This window comes from Parasteatoda tepidariorum, chromosome 5, assembly GCF_982258835.1.
Source record: "Parasteatoda tepidariorum strain Cologne lab strain chromosome 5, Ptep-v5.0, whole genome shotgun sequence".
NCBI classification, from domain to species: domain Eukaryota; kingdom Metazoa; phylum Arthropoda; class Arachnida; order Araneae; family Theridiidae; genus Parasteatoda; species Parasteatoda tepidariorum.
The window spans coordinates 68,907,516-68,921,902 of NC_141759.1; the positions used below are offsets into that span (position 1 = coordinate 68,907,516).

Here is a 14,387-nt window from a genome sequence, read left to right on the forward strand (position 1 = left end):
CTGATCGTCTATCTTGCACGCCAAACAGTGGTAAGTAACACAGGAGTTGGTGAGCAATGGCAGACAGGACCAATTGCAATAAGTGAGGGTACACATTGGTTTAATAAAGCTTAATTTTTTTTTCATCTTCTCCTGGCACAAAAGCCCTGGGTGGGCTTTGTTTTACTCTAGGAGGATACCACCACATATACTTTGCAGTACCTTTCTTACAAAAATTGTTATTGCCTCCTCGTCTTTTTAAGTCCATGCCCTGGTCACAGAAACAAAATTCAAGACCAGTGTTATAAGAGTTTTACATAAGAGTAATTTATTTCTTAAATTTAGGGTCATATGCTTTTATTGTTTTTTTTCAGGATCGTATAAGGGTATTAGCCACCAGAGAAACAAGTCTCTCAAGATTAAATTAATGATTTTAATATTAACTAAAGGGTTACAGGCTCATATTGAAACTCTTAATACATTTATTAGTTCACTACAATTTTAATAGTAAAAAATTTATCTCCCCTATTCTTGTTTCGAAAAAAATTAATTTAAAATTTTTTTTTAAATTTAAGTAATTGCTTACATCATATCACTTGTACACTGGTTAGTTACTTGCTTATATGAATTTAAATACTATATTATATATTATATTGCCAATATTAGTACCAATATGAAATAACATATATTCACGTAAGTCATAAATAAATAAATAACAAATCACTACAGCCAACCAATAAATAAACAGATAAGCCTGCAAATAAACAAGGGTTGGCAGGCATTAAATTCATTTCCATGCCCTATCAAAAACTGATTTTAGTAATTAAAAGCTCAAACCTGAATGTAATTGAAAGTAGAATAATTTAACAACTTCATAGAAGCACAGCAATAAAGAAAAAAAAGTTTAAAATATTTTTTTCTCCCATATCCAATAATGTGATTATGTATCTTTCAGCATTTTGCAGCCAGCAATTTTATTTTCTTGCTAAATTTTCGTACAACTAAAAGCCGTAATTTTTAAATTTTATTGAAACAAAGTTTTACACATTAAGCAATAATTTTATAAGCCTTAAATTCTAACTAGAAATCAATGTTATTAACTTACCTAAAATTAGCATCTACCAACTTTCGAAGGAAAAAAAAAATTTAATTTTTGAAGCGAATCTAGTTTAAATTTATGAAAAATGTCTATTTTAAGTAAGTCGGAACTGAATTGAAAAAAGTTTTTCTAATAAGTGCTATTTTTTGGGTTATAGTGCATTGGTATAGAATTTATGCTTTGGTGCAACAATATAAATTTGGGGCATTAACCACATCACTAAGTTACAAGCTAAATTTACCAACCTAGCAGGCTCAACTCCAACTACTTCTACGCTGCTATCATCATCTTCATCAGTAAAGAGACAATCTAACTGAAGATCTGGTGCAACAGGCCAATCATTGTCTTTGACTTTATTGCTACAACTTTTGGCTTGAAATCTCTCACTACTGTGGCTAGATGATGGCTCTAGAATAAACAAAAGAAATGAATTATTAAATCAACATCTTTTTCAATATAAATAAAAAATTAATCTACACTGATAAATAAATAAAAACTTTCAAAGTTTAGTTTAGGTAACTTATCTAATACATAGACATGAAATCCAAAGTATGCTTAGAGGTTGCATTGAATTCTTAAGAGTTATAGTATCTCTTAATTCAAGACATTCTTTATGGTAAAAGATGAAATAAGATAGTAAAAGATGAATATTTCGAGTAAAAGATGAAATATTTTTTTAACATATAATAAATATGAAATATAAAAAATAATTACTGTAAAAAAATTAATATACAAGTTAAATTTAAATACATTTTAAGAACAAAAGCTTGAAATCAATATGTTGGCTTCTAAGAGTTAAAATACTCTCAATATTTAGGGGAAATGTTTTCCTGTTTCTATACTTCCCAAATATGGAATGCATAATTTATTAAACAAGTAAGAAATGTGATTAGATCCACTTTTGCAGTGAAAATTTTATCTTCAATACATCGAGATGCAACAAAAATTTCAATAGAGTAATAATGCTTTTTAACTGACTTTATAGAATAAAAAGCTAGAGTAATTACAAAAAGCCATATATATAACAATCATATTTATAACTTAAAATGTGAATGAGAGTTTTGCGAATGAGACTTTGCATGCGAGTTTTTTTTAAGATAAGGTAAATGAAATGTAAAGATTTATGACATACACATTTTTAAGGATAAATTCTTAACATATTATAGAATTTTTCTTTTTTTTTTCATTATATCTTGTAGTTTATAATCAATATTTACCAATTTAAATTTCTGAAAAAAGATACCCTTAATGAGTAAACCACAACATTAAAATTTGAAGTAAATGTTTTTAAAATTTCATATAAAATAGGCACTTAAATAGTTTAAAATGTTAAAGAATAATTTATTAACTCATTAGGAAGGACCTAAAAAAAAATTTAAAAAAAAAAAAAATTTAAAAAAATCTAGACTTAAGTAATAATTTATTGAGGAGGCATGACAGTTTCAAGAGCTTTCAGTATTAAAAAAAATAAATGTTAATTCTTTTATGGATTAATTTCACATAAACTCACACTAATATATGATTTATGCTAAGAATAGTTTAGTAATTTCTTACACCTCCCTGAAACAGAGTAGTACAAAAATATTATATACAACAAGTATCATAATTCAAAGACCAAAAAATTACTGTTTTAGCTTTTGTTAAGAACAATGTATACGAAAATGTTTTATAGATATTAAAGATATTAAAATAGTTACTATTTTACCAGAAAACTACACAATCATGCAATGGAAAAATCAATGTAAGCAACAAAAAATTCAAAATAGAGATTATATATTAGGCATTTTTGCTTGATAACTACTAATTGCATATATAAAAAATAAAAAAAGTTTTCTTAAAAATAATCTTTTTAAACAGTTTTCTGAAATTTTATTTTAGTGTTCATAATTTCAACAAGGGAAAGAAAATAGTTGTCGAGCTGTTTTTCTCATAATCTATCAAGAAGCACTTAGGCCCTGTGGCAGAATTTTTTCAAGCTATCTGCGACTAAACTGTCTAGCACTAATATTTTCTGCAAGATACTTTTAATAATAACAAACATACACACTACTAATATAATAAAACAAAAGAGCTGTGTTTCCAAAACAACTATAATTTTTTTTTAATTGAACATGTAATAATTTTTTATTATGGGTGATATTCTTCCATTTTGTTGGGGGGGGGGGTCGCACAAATTATTACCTTCTTCGCATTTTGTAAACAATCATCACAATTTAAAAAAAAAAAAAAAAATCATGTAATCTGCCATTGAAAAAAAAATTGACAGAATAACGCGAATTGGACTCCTTAAAAAGGGGTTACTCAAATGCATAATAAATAATTGTAATATCATATATAAAATATTGGATTTAAAAACTATTGAGAAATCAATAACTGCCAAAAATTAGATAGAATCATTGCCTTAAAAAGTAAATACTCAAATGCAAGATTCAAATTTTCCATATAGTGTGAAATATATCATGATATTCAAAAACCACGTGAAAATCAATATCAATAACTGCCGAAAATACAGTATATTACATTACATTGATTTACGATACTATCTGCGTAAATTAAGTGTGTCAAAAGTATTTATCTACATGTCAAAAGTATTAATATTACATGTAAATTTCTGTAGAAAAGAAAACTAAAAAATTTTACTTTTCACAAGAAAAATTTTTCTGCAAGAACTCTAACATTCTGCGACAATGTCGTGTCGCTGCAATTCTGCCACGGGCACTTACGTTTTTTCAAGTGCACAAAGTGATACAATCAGTTTATAAAATATTTGCATGATTACTTAGGTTTTTTTAAGTTACAAAATAAATAATTTTAATAACAATTTAAGAACACAAAATATGATCTAGTGGCTTATTATAGTTAATTCAATAATTTAAACAATGCAAATCAAATTATCAAAAATTTCCGAAATAAATGGAAAATATACAGTTAATAGATTATAAGACCACTAATTTTAAAAGAATAAAAAATATAAAACTAATATGACAGTGGACCTAAATTTTTTTATTTATATTTCAAATACAATAAGCGATTATCCGGAGCAATCAGATCCAAAGCTGAGCCAGATAAATAAAAATCTGGATAATGGAACAACTTAAAACAGTTATGAGAATGTTATTAAGTAACTTCTTCATGTTTTGTAAAGAATAAAGTCATTAATACTTTTGAACACTGAGAAAATTAAGGTGTATCACTAAGCTTTCAATGAGAAAATTTTTCATATGATTTCAAGAATATTATTTTCAATCATGTTTTACAATATACAAACAAGACAATGAGAGAGTTGCTTAGTAAGGAGTCAGCATGCCCCAAATACTTAAAACATTATCATGCACAAAGAATTGAAAAAGTGCAATCAGTTTAGATGCCAAGTACGGACATCCCAACGTTTTTCTCTTTTATAAAAAAATAAAATATTAAACAATTTAGTGTTATAAAATATTTCAATAACAAACTTTCATTTGTAATGGAAAATATTATAGTTATTTGCAAATTGCATTTTTTATTGTAATATTTTCTTTAAATGAATTGGAAAATTTGGAATCTAATTGGTGCAATTCAAGCAGACCAGCCTAACTCAATGCTGCACGAATGGTAAATGATGTGAAAATGATTCTAAAAATGATGAATTATTATTATTTGTTAAGTATTATTGTTATGGTACCTGAATTGCTTACATAATCAGTTTCTTTTTTTTTTTTTTTCTTCTTCTTTAATGTAATGATTTCAAATATTGAACTTTTATTTTTACCTAATAAAGCATTATGATGTCATATAAACTGGATTGTTTGATAAGTCTGTAGTCCTGCGAATGTTTACACATTGTTCGGGAAAAACTACATTATTATATTAACTACAACTACTTTAGTACAAATGTAGTTACAACTACTTTTTTAAATGAAGTAACTGCAAATTAGTTTTGAAATGTAGTCATTACTTCACTATTTTAAGGCACTATACACTATTTTTCCAGTTTATTTCACTATTTTTCTATTTTATTTTACAATTTCTACTTTGCATTAAAACATTGTATACACATGTTAAAATGGTTTTGAATAAAAAAATTGGCTACTTTAAACATGAGGAATTAAGAAACATTTATTCTTGTTTACATGAGCAAGTTAGTTATTCTGAACAATTTTTTTATAGATCTATTCTTTTAACCATCAACTCTTTATGCTATACTTTTCTTGACAATAAATATTTAATTAACACTACATCGGGCATGTGTCGAAACTTACATCATCGGGAGCGGTGTATCTGTCAGATACATCTCTGTTTTATGTGTTTTTCTGTTAATATGTACAACTTTATTCTCTTTATTATTTTTGTTCTCTTTAGGTCCAGGCTTTTACACCTGGACCTTTTTTTAGTTTTATATATATTTATTTTTATTTTTTATACATATTTTTTATATACATATATTTTAATTTTTTATATTAAAATGCTTTTATTTCAATATTATCTGTTAGTCTCACATCTCTTTCTCTACTATATAGACTAGAAACTGTAGAAATGCATTTTTTAGTGCATTTCACAACTATTTCCGATAATTCGTCAGAAAAAAACAGTTCCAAGAGCCATATATAGTTTTTATATCCTTCGTACCTCTGATTACTCCATGTAATTTTGTGATAATATTCTGAGATCTAACTTTCACATTTTTTCTTCCTATCCATTTTGCCCATTTAGTACTATTGGCCTTTCCTGTATAAAATTCATCATTATAAGTGTCATCTTCAAGTTTTAAGTCGGTATGAACACTCTTCATGCTATCAGAATCAACTTCACATGTTTCTAAAATATCTTCTTCTTCATCATGAAATTCTTCAGTATTTAACTCCTCAGTTCCATCACTAAATATAATACTATGAACTAGCTCAATGTCTTTTCGATTATTCAAATCTAAAAGGCGTTCAGCACTCATCACACAGCACAAACGCACAGGGAATCTCAATACTTCCGTAAAGCTTCAAGAGATAAACGTTAACGGGCGTCTGTATCTAACAGATGCAAAACTTCATCCAAGCTTCAAAATAGAAAATGCTCTTACACGAAACTGTTCATTACTTCATTTCAAGGTACCAGGTGGTCACATGGACAGATACTTGTAAGGTAAAGGTTGTAAGAAAAAATTTTAAGGGACAAAAGTATAGACATTGACACGCCTGTATCAGTCAGATCAACGCGCCCAATGGAGCGTTAAAAAATTTGAAGAATATATCAAATATTTACAATTTTATTTTATTTTCTCTTAAGAGCAGAGATGGCGAACCATTATCGATAAGTGTACTTGTTAAATTACGATTATTTTGGGGTCCAGTGTGGTATTTTTTTTTTTTTTTTAGTTCTTTTTAAAACAAAACAAAAATTAAATCAATAAATAACAATCGGCAAGCCACTGCTTGGATTTCAAACCATCGAATTACATTATGTAACTGTATATGCTGTTTAATTATTTACTTGCTTTAAATCTGAAAAAGGCAGTTTTTTTACAATAGGTAAGTAGAATTCATTTATTAAAAACACCTACTCACAACATTCTTCAAATTTACTAAATTATAATTGTATTTATAATTTGGATTCTCCAGGGTGCAAGGCCAAATTTTTCAACAAAAAAAGCACCTTTTAAGCTCACAAAAATATTTTTAAACACTTTGGGGAAAAAAACATAATTTTGATTATGATAAAATAACCATTTTCTGACAAAGAACTCTTTTCTTGATTATATTAGCAACCATAACAATATAATACAACATAACCATAATAAAATTAATAATACTGAAATATTTAAATTAATTAATCAAAATATATTAAAAAGTTTAAAAAAAACCAACAAATTAGTATCAGATATTTAAAATTTACAATTTGTAACAATGATATAGATCAGTGATTTAAAGCTAAAAATTTAAAAACAAACTTTAAATATTTCATAGTAAAAAATATTGCAAATGATGAGTAGAAGTTGAGAATAATCGTTGAAGTTCATAATATATACTAAATTAGTATTATAAACTTAACTTACCATTACTGACTTCAATGATAACACTTTAACTATTGTTAACATTGTAACCATGATTATTACAATCATGCATATTAATGAACTAAAGATGAAATATATTATCCCTTCACTATAATAGACCTAATCTTAATCTATTTTTTAATATAGTAAATGATAAGAAGTTAGCAATATACAATTGTAGAAGTTCATAATATATACTGAACTAGTAATTAGAACTTAACTTACCATTACTGACTTCAGTGACCATATCTACATTATTATTAGGATGCCAAAGATCTATGTATGTATGATCATGGTTCGTATGATTCTCTTGTGCCTGAGCATTTGTTCTCAAGCTTACAATATCAATGTCACTATCACTATCAGTTGTGTCCACAATTAAATCTGGAGTGCCGGATTCAAACAGAAACAATCGATTTTCACTATTCACATATCCCATGGCCCCACTGCCAACTGTGCCATCTGCATCAATAGCAATATCTTCCTGTATCATTGGTGCCACACTCATTGCAGATGAATTTTGAAAATCAGAATCACTGTTCATTTCACATTGAACAGCCCTGTCTGAAAAAGTGGAGTTGTCGGCATAGACTAAAGTACATACACTAGCTTGCAAATTTTCTTCTAAGGTCTTAACACTATTGATTTTTTTCTTAGAAGGAGGTGTCTGTATGGAGGGGTCAAAAAGTTTTTCGCTAGTGCTGGGGTTATTGATGTCCACGGTATGTATTCCAATCTTAGTTGCCTTCATTCCTGTTGTCTAAAAAAAAGAAAAAAAGGAAAGCAAAACATAAGTAAATGGAAGAAAGGGAGTAAAAAGCTTATCAAAACTAAATATAAGTCAATTAAGAGGTTAAAACAAGGTTTTAAAAAAAGCAAATTAATTTTAAAAGTAAAACTATAAAATGTATTTAAAATGGATAAGGGAGAAAATTGCAAATCAAGATTTGAACATAAAGTAGCAGCTAAAATAAAGGTTATGATTTTATGGGTTCTTTTCCTTGAGGTCTATTTTGTTATGTTAACCGCGTAAAACATCTATCATAGAGCAAGATAATTTATATCCCAGTTGGTCAACATGGACAATATCTCTCCCAGCATGGTCAATATCTCTTTCAGCTTCCATACCATACAAACAAAAGAAGTTTCAAGCAAATGGATACAGAGTTAATATGCACCTGATAACTAAAAAAAGTGCAAAAAAAACAAAAAAAATTGTTAGACAAAGGACGCAGAACACACAATGATATTCTGCTATCAATGAAATGTATGTGTGCTATACCTGAAGAAAATTTATTTCTTTCAAGTTTCAAAAAAAAGAAGAAAAAAAAAGCCTATTAATACTTCAAAAGGTTTAAACAAAGTTTAGAATTAAACATTGACTTTTTGATTATGAGAGAAAAGAAGGATCTTCACAATTACTAATTTTCAACAATAAATATGAACATATAACAAATATTAATACATGATTTTTATTCGTTATATTTTAACAAAAAGGGAAAAAAATAATTTAATCAGGGATCTAAATAAAATTTAGACATCATTTAAAACATAAAGCAATCTAACATCATTACGAAAGGGAAAACCATTTTTCTTATCTGAAGAAATTAGATTATTTCCTTTTATTGTCAGTAGTATTGAAAATACTAGTGACTGAAACAAATCATGGAAGGAAAAGAAACTCTGAGTTATTGAAATCATCTTCAATTCTATCAACATGCATAAGTTTCTTTTAATGTCCACAATTGTGATTTGGAATGCCAACCTCTGGAGACAACTTTGCAATGATAAAACTATTTTTCTTGGCAAGTACAGTCGAACTCACAACGAGGGTGAAGGGACCGTAATATTCATACATTATAACAGAGTGCTCATAAAACACAGGTTCATAAGAAAATTGAAAAAGCTCATGTACACTTATGAAATTATAAACAAAATTCATTCATAAATTTTTTTACAAAAGTAGTTAGTTAATTTGCTTTGAACATTCTTAGTATCTCTTTGTTGTGTTATTGTTCTTTGGATAAAACCTATGACCCAAATTATTTGAAACTCTACTTTTGAAAACAACCATGTGTTCGCTGGGTTACTTACTTATTCTAACAGTGTTTTCACTACACCGCAAGAACGCGAGAATCTCGCTTATTTTTTTTTCTCTCTTTAAAAAATTATTACAGCGAGAAATTCGCGCATTCTATAAATCAATTTCAAAATTCGAGAATTTCTTGCATTTTGGAAAAAGCTTCGCATTACGCTATTTAGAATAAAATCCGTTTCACTTTTCTTCCTGGATCTTTCATTATTTTCAACATCTATCCCATTATCTAACTTCCCTATTTACCAGTATTGTTTAGAACCTTTTCGAACAACAGTACACTACCCTTCCGAATCATGGAACCCATTTCAGAACAGATTTCTCTGCAACCACATGTTTACCGTAGGTAAGGTTTCCTCATGTAAGACATTTAAAATTTTTATGCACTAATGTAAGATGGACAAATACCTTGTAAGAGTAAAATCTTTTATGATGATGCAGCAAAAATATTCAATGCTTTAAAAAATAGAAGATGTTAAAAATGTATTATAATTAAAGAAATTATTTTTTTTTAAAAGTCTATTTGTGTTTTTTTAGTTTTCAGAAATCTCACTTAACTTTTTGAAATCGGACCCTGTTTTTGAGAAAGGGTGAGAAATTCTCACCTATTTTTTTTCTATGATGATAACACTGTCTAACGTTCATTAGTTTTTAGAATGTTAAACGAATTTTATCAAGATGGAATTAGCTATGCTGGAGAGGAGAAAGTATATAAAAACTATATATGAATCACAAAATATTGCCCACTAAAACTGGGATTTGCTTGTGAAAAGCAAACTATGCTTCAATGAAATTAACATTGTACCAACTAAGTATTTTCAATTTGTTCATTAAACTTGTATTCTGGTTAAATCAGGACTTGTGATAGGCGAGTTCAAATTATCATTTTTAGTAATAGCTTTCTTATAAACTTTCAAACTGAAATAAGTCTTATTATAAACCAGCAAAAAAAAAATTATTTTGCTGGCAAGGTGAGTTTGAAATTAATTGCAGTTGAATGCTACAACCGTCTAAAGAGGGTAACCCTCCTTGGAGAGGTTGGTACAAGAGCAATTCAGCCTAGAAAATAAAATATCTTTGTTTCATTGAAATAAACCACTAAATGATATTTCTAGGAAATAATATCATCTTGACTAGAATGTGCACAACACTCTGCATTAACTTATATTCACATGTTAATATTGACTTGCTTGGTAAGTTGATTCATTAAAAAGAATTTAATTTTTAAAATACAAAAAAAATACTAAAAAAAAAACATTTTTAAATATTTTGAAACTGTAAATTATTCCACACATGTTGGTTTATTCTTTATCAAAAGTTTTTATAAAGAACAAAAATTGAAACAAGAACTTTGCAACTATGATGTGAACAAAAAAAAAACTGACCAAGAATACTATTGGTAATATATTTAAGACAATGACTAATGATAAATAGATTACTAGTAAGAAAATATGAATGTAGAGCCTCTGTAATTTAAGCACATGAGAAAGAAAGGGTCACATGCCATATTACACGCCAGAAACATCACTCATTTATTCACCACAATACGGCATTTAATGTACAGTATGTAGAAAATTAATCTTCCAATATGTCATACTTCAATTTCAGGTACTCTTGATTAATGTAGATTACACATCAACTTAAATATGACGTGTAATTGTGACATACTAATGAATACATTATATTAATTTACTTTATTTCTTTACGAACTAGCAATATTGTCAATTGTTTAAAATATTTTATTTTCAAATTGAAAACATTAACTACAGAAAATAAATAAGTTATAACTTGGAGTCAGTAAAACTTTGTAAAAGAATCCATAAAAATAATAATTCCATAAATCTTTAAAAATAATTCTCAAACGGAAAAAATAAGAAAGCTTTATCTTGTTAAGTATGATGCACATGGATATCTAGTTATATTACTGGTGTTACGATTAGTCATTTTTTAATGTAATTTGGAAAAGAGATAGAAAAAGTAAACATAAAAGAATTTAAATTGTGAAAAACATTTACAACAAAAGCAAAAAAGTCAAAATATTTTAGAAATACATAATGTATATCAGTTTCTTATTTATCAAATAATACAGAAAAATAAGCTTTAAAAAAATCTGTAATTGATTCTAGTGTTCACTTTTGAATGTGTTTAGAAAATATAAAATACTACTTATTTCTGAGAGTTAAGATTTACAATAAGCAAAAATTTCATTTTTTATGCCAAGTTCAAGTAATAATAAATGTTGTATAGAAAATAGAAGAAATGTGAATTAATTTTAAATAATTTCGTAATTTGATATTTATATAAGAACCAGTTATCATTCAAAATAAAATTAAAATGCTAAAACTGAGTTTAAGATAGAGCAAGTTTTATAACATTTTTACCAACCAAAACTAATATGCAAAATATTTTAAAAAATATAACAAATTATAAAACAAATTAAAAGCATTAAAACAATAATTAAACAAAAATAAAAAGCAACTTTTTAAGACCTGCCTACCTCTAATGCTAAGTAAATCATTGTCAAAAATTTGCCAGAACATTCTTTATGTTTAAATTTTCACTGATCCAAAATTAAAGACGAAAACCTAAAAATAAGTTTAAATACAAATAAAAACCAAGGAATAAGGAAAAATAAAATAATATAACGAAAAAACTAAAAAAAAATTTAAACAATTATAAGAGCTAAATCATTGTTTTAAAAAAAGCAAGAAATATAATAAAAATCATGAAATAGATCAGTAATAAAATTTTTTTTTTTTTTACTTGTATTTATTTAGAATACAAAAACTTAGGAACAATCACAAAAACTTAGGAAAACTTTATGTATGTTATGAGATTTAAAAAATAATTTTGAAAGTTTAAAATATAAATTAAGTTTTGGAGTTACACCTTTTATATTTTATGTAAACATTTTAATTGAATCTGATACGAAGAAATATTTTTAAATGTTATTTTAATGCAAAACTTACTTCAAAAGTTAAATTCATTAAATATTTTGCTATTAAAATGCCTTAAAAATATCAAGATTTAAAACTAAAATATTAAAAAATGTTATGTTTAAAAAAAAAAAAAAAGGAAAAAAGAAATTTTCAAATAAATAATTAGAAAAACCAAAAATGAAACTTTTATAGCCTCATATGCCAATCCCAACTAAAATATATCATAATTGCTAGCTCAGTGTGTTTCCTAAAATAAGTCAATATTAAAATTTTGCAAGCTTTGCCATAGTGGAACAAAAGATTTCTTCCTAAATTTTTCTCAATAAAGAAACATATAGAAAATTGTTTATTGTGGCAATTCAATGTTAAAAGAAAGGGATGCTTATTGCAGCAATCTTAAAATGTGATATAAATATTCAAAAGAGTAGAATAACTATAAATAAATAAAGTATAATGAAAATATAAATAAAATTTGCATAATCTTACATTAAAGTCACAATAGAAAAATATTAGTATGGGCTAGATTAATATTAGTAAATTTTAAAAACCTGGTCATTAACATTAAATGTGAGAATAAAGAAATTCTTATCTCAAATTCCATCTTTAAAGTTTTAAAAATGAAAAAATACGTACAGATTTTACACATTAGGACATAGCACTTAAAATCATATAAAAGCAGAACCAATAAAATAAATATAATCATCTTATCTCATCAAAAACCATTTATATTTACTAATAATTTCATTTTGCAATGAAATTTTAACTTCATTATGATAATGCTATCCCATGAAAACATTCAATTAAAAACTTACATTCAAATAAAATGTATAAATATATGGTGTATTTTGTCTTGATTACTTTTTGAGTAGAAAATTTCTATTAAATACACAGTTTGATGCTGTTATTTAATGAAATTCATTACAAGATATGAGGAGTTTCTTGAAACATTAAAAACAATTTTATATTGGGATACTAAAATAGCACAAATACAAACAGTTACATTGAAATCAATTTCATCGCAGCTGTTGTAAAAATCAACATTAATATCACAATAAAGTATATTTTTAAAATTCCAATTAAAATACCAAACAAAACTTCTTATACTTAAAAAATAATTTTTTGACGATTTTCACTGAACATAAAAACCGAACAGTTTATAAACAGAATGAAAAGAAAAATTAACCTGTGAATAAGATTACAACAACTTACGTATTTTATAAAAGTATTATCAGCAAGTGTGAGGCATATGTTTACAAACTTATTTCCACCATTGAAATCAATTAGGATGTATACAGACTCAGAGCGACTGCGGGAAGATTGATAAACATTTGACTTTATAAACAATTATGAAAAATCAATGATAACAACTAAATAGCTAAATTAAACATTTTAAATCATTAAAAACGTAGATAATATAGAACAACTTATCGAAGTCTTCGTACTATATATTAAATACGTAGATTAATTCCTGAATTTTCCCTATTATACAAGACGCCAACAATATCAATAGGTCATAAGACTTTCATAATTACATCATAATTAAATTAATATTTCAATACAATATATAGCCGCAAGACTTGTGTTTACATAAAACAATAATCAAATCCTTAATACTTACTTATTTAGTACCACATCAAATTTAGAAAATAATTTAGATAAGATTTGGTCATCATCATCCGCCATAACTGTTTTGGAAAGCTTCTTCTTCTTCACCACTAGGTCAATTTGTAAGTGACAGGTGAAATCATTTCAACTCGAGCGTAAAATCTTTACTAACAATTTACTTACAAAATTACATGTTGAATTAAAGTTTTTTTTAAATGACATTTGCATGGTACAGAAAAATCATTCCTGAAAACTCAAAAAAAAAAAAAAAATATTTTTTAATATATTTAAAACCGAAACTATCTATACATCATCATCATCAACAACAACCGTTGAAAAAAAACTAGAAAAACTCCGTTCGTAAATGCAGCTGCTGTGCTAAAATCTGTGACCAAAGACTCAACACAAGCTAAAAGCTAATTCAACACCAAAAAAAGAATATTCCATTTGTTTTATTCTTTCATGGAGCTTTCTCACTACATGTGTACAAATCGCGCATGCTCGAGTAGTTCGTTTTGTAAGTAATTTCCAATTACTCGCAAGCTTTCATGCACTTCCAATCACCTTAATGAGTTTTTTGCAAGAAAATATTTTTAACCAATCTAGCCCTCATTCAACGTGTGTGCGGTATTGGTCGTCGTTAAACTG

General features: G+C 26.6%; 1 protein-coding gene across 8 annotated transcripts in view; it reads right to left on the reverse strand.

Moving 5' to 3' along the window:
* The window catches only part of LOC107444712 (uncharacterized), a 48,505-nt gene extending 34,512 nt beyond the window's left edge, over positions 1-13,993 (reverse strand). For 3 of the 8 annotated variants that reach the window (XM_016058950.4, XM_016058942.4, XM_043040414.3), the window contains exons 1-4: positions 13,753-13,891; positions 11,693-11,780; positions 7,326-7,860; positions 1,324-1,486 (exon numbers count right to left, since the gene is read on the reverse strand). In XM_016058950.4, coding sequence (XP_015914436.1) covers positions 1,324-1,486; positions 7,326-7,860; positions 11,693-11,713 — 719 coding nt within the window. In that variant the 5' untranslated portion in view covers positions 11,714-11,780; positions 13,753-13,891. Of the gene's footprint in view, positions 1-1,323; positions 1,487-7,325; positions 7,861-11,692; positions 11,781-13,343; positions 13,441-13,752 lie in introns of all 8 variants that reach the window. The other 5 variants (XM_016058958.4, XM_071185288.2, XM_071185287.2 and 2 more) reach the window with 4 other exon arrangements.
* Positions 13,994-14,387: the final 394 nt, after the last annotated feature.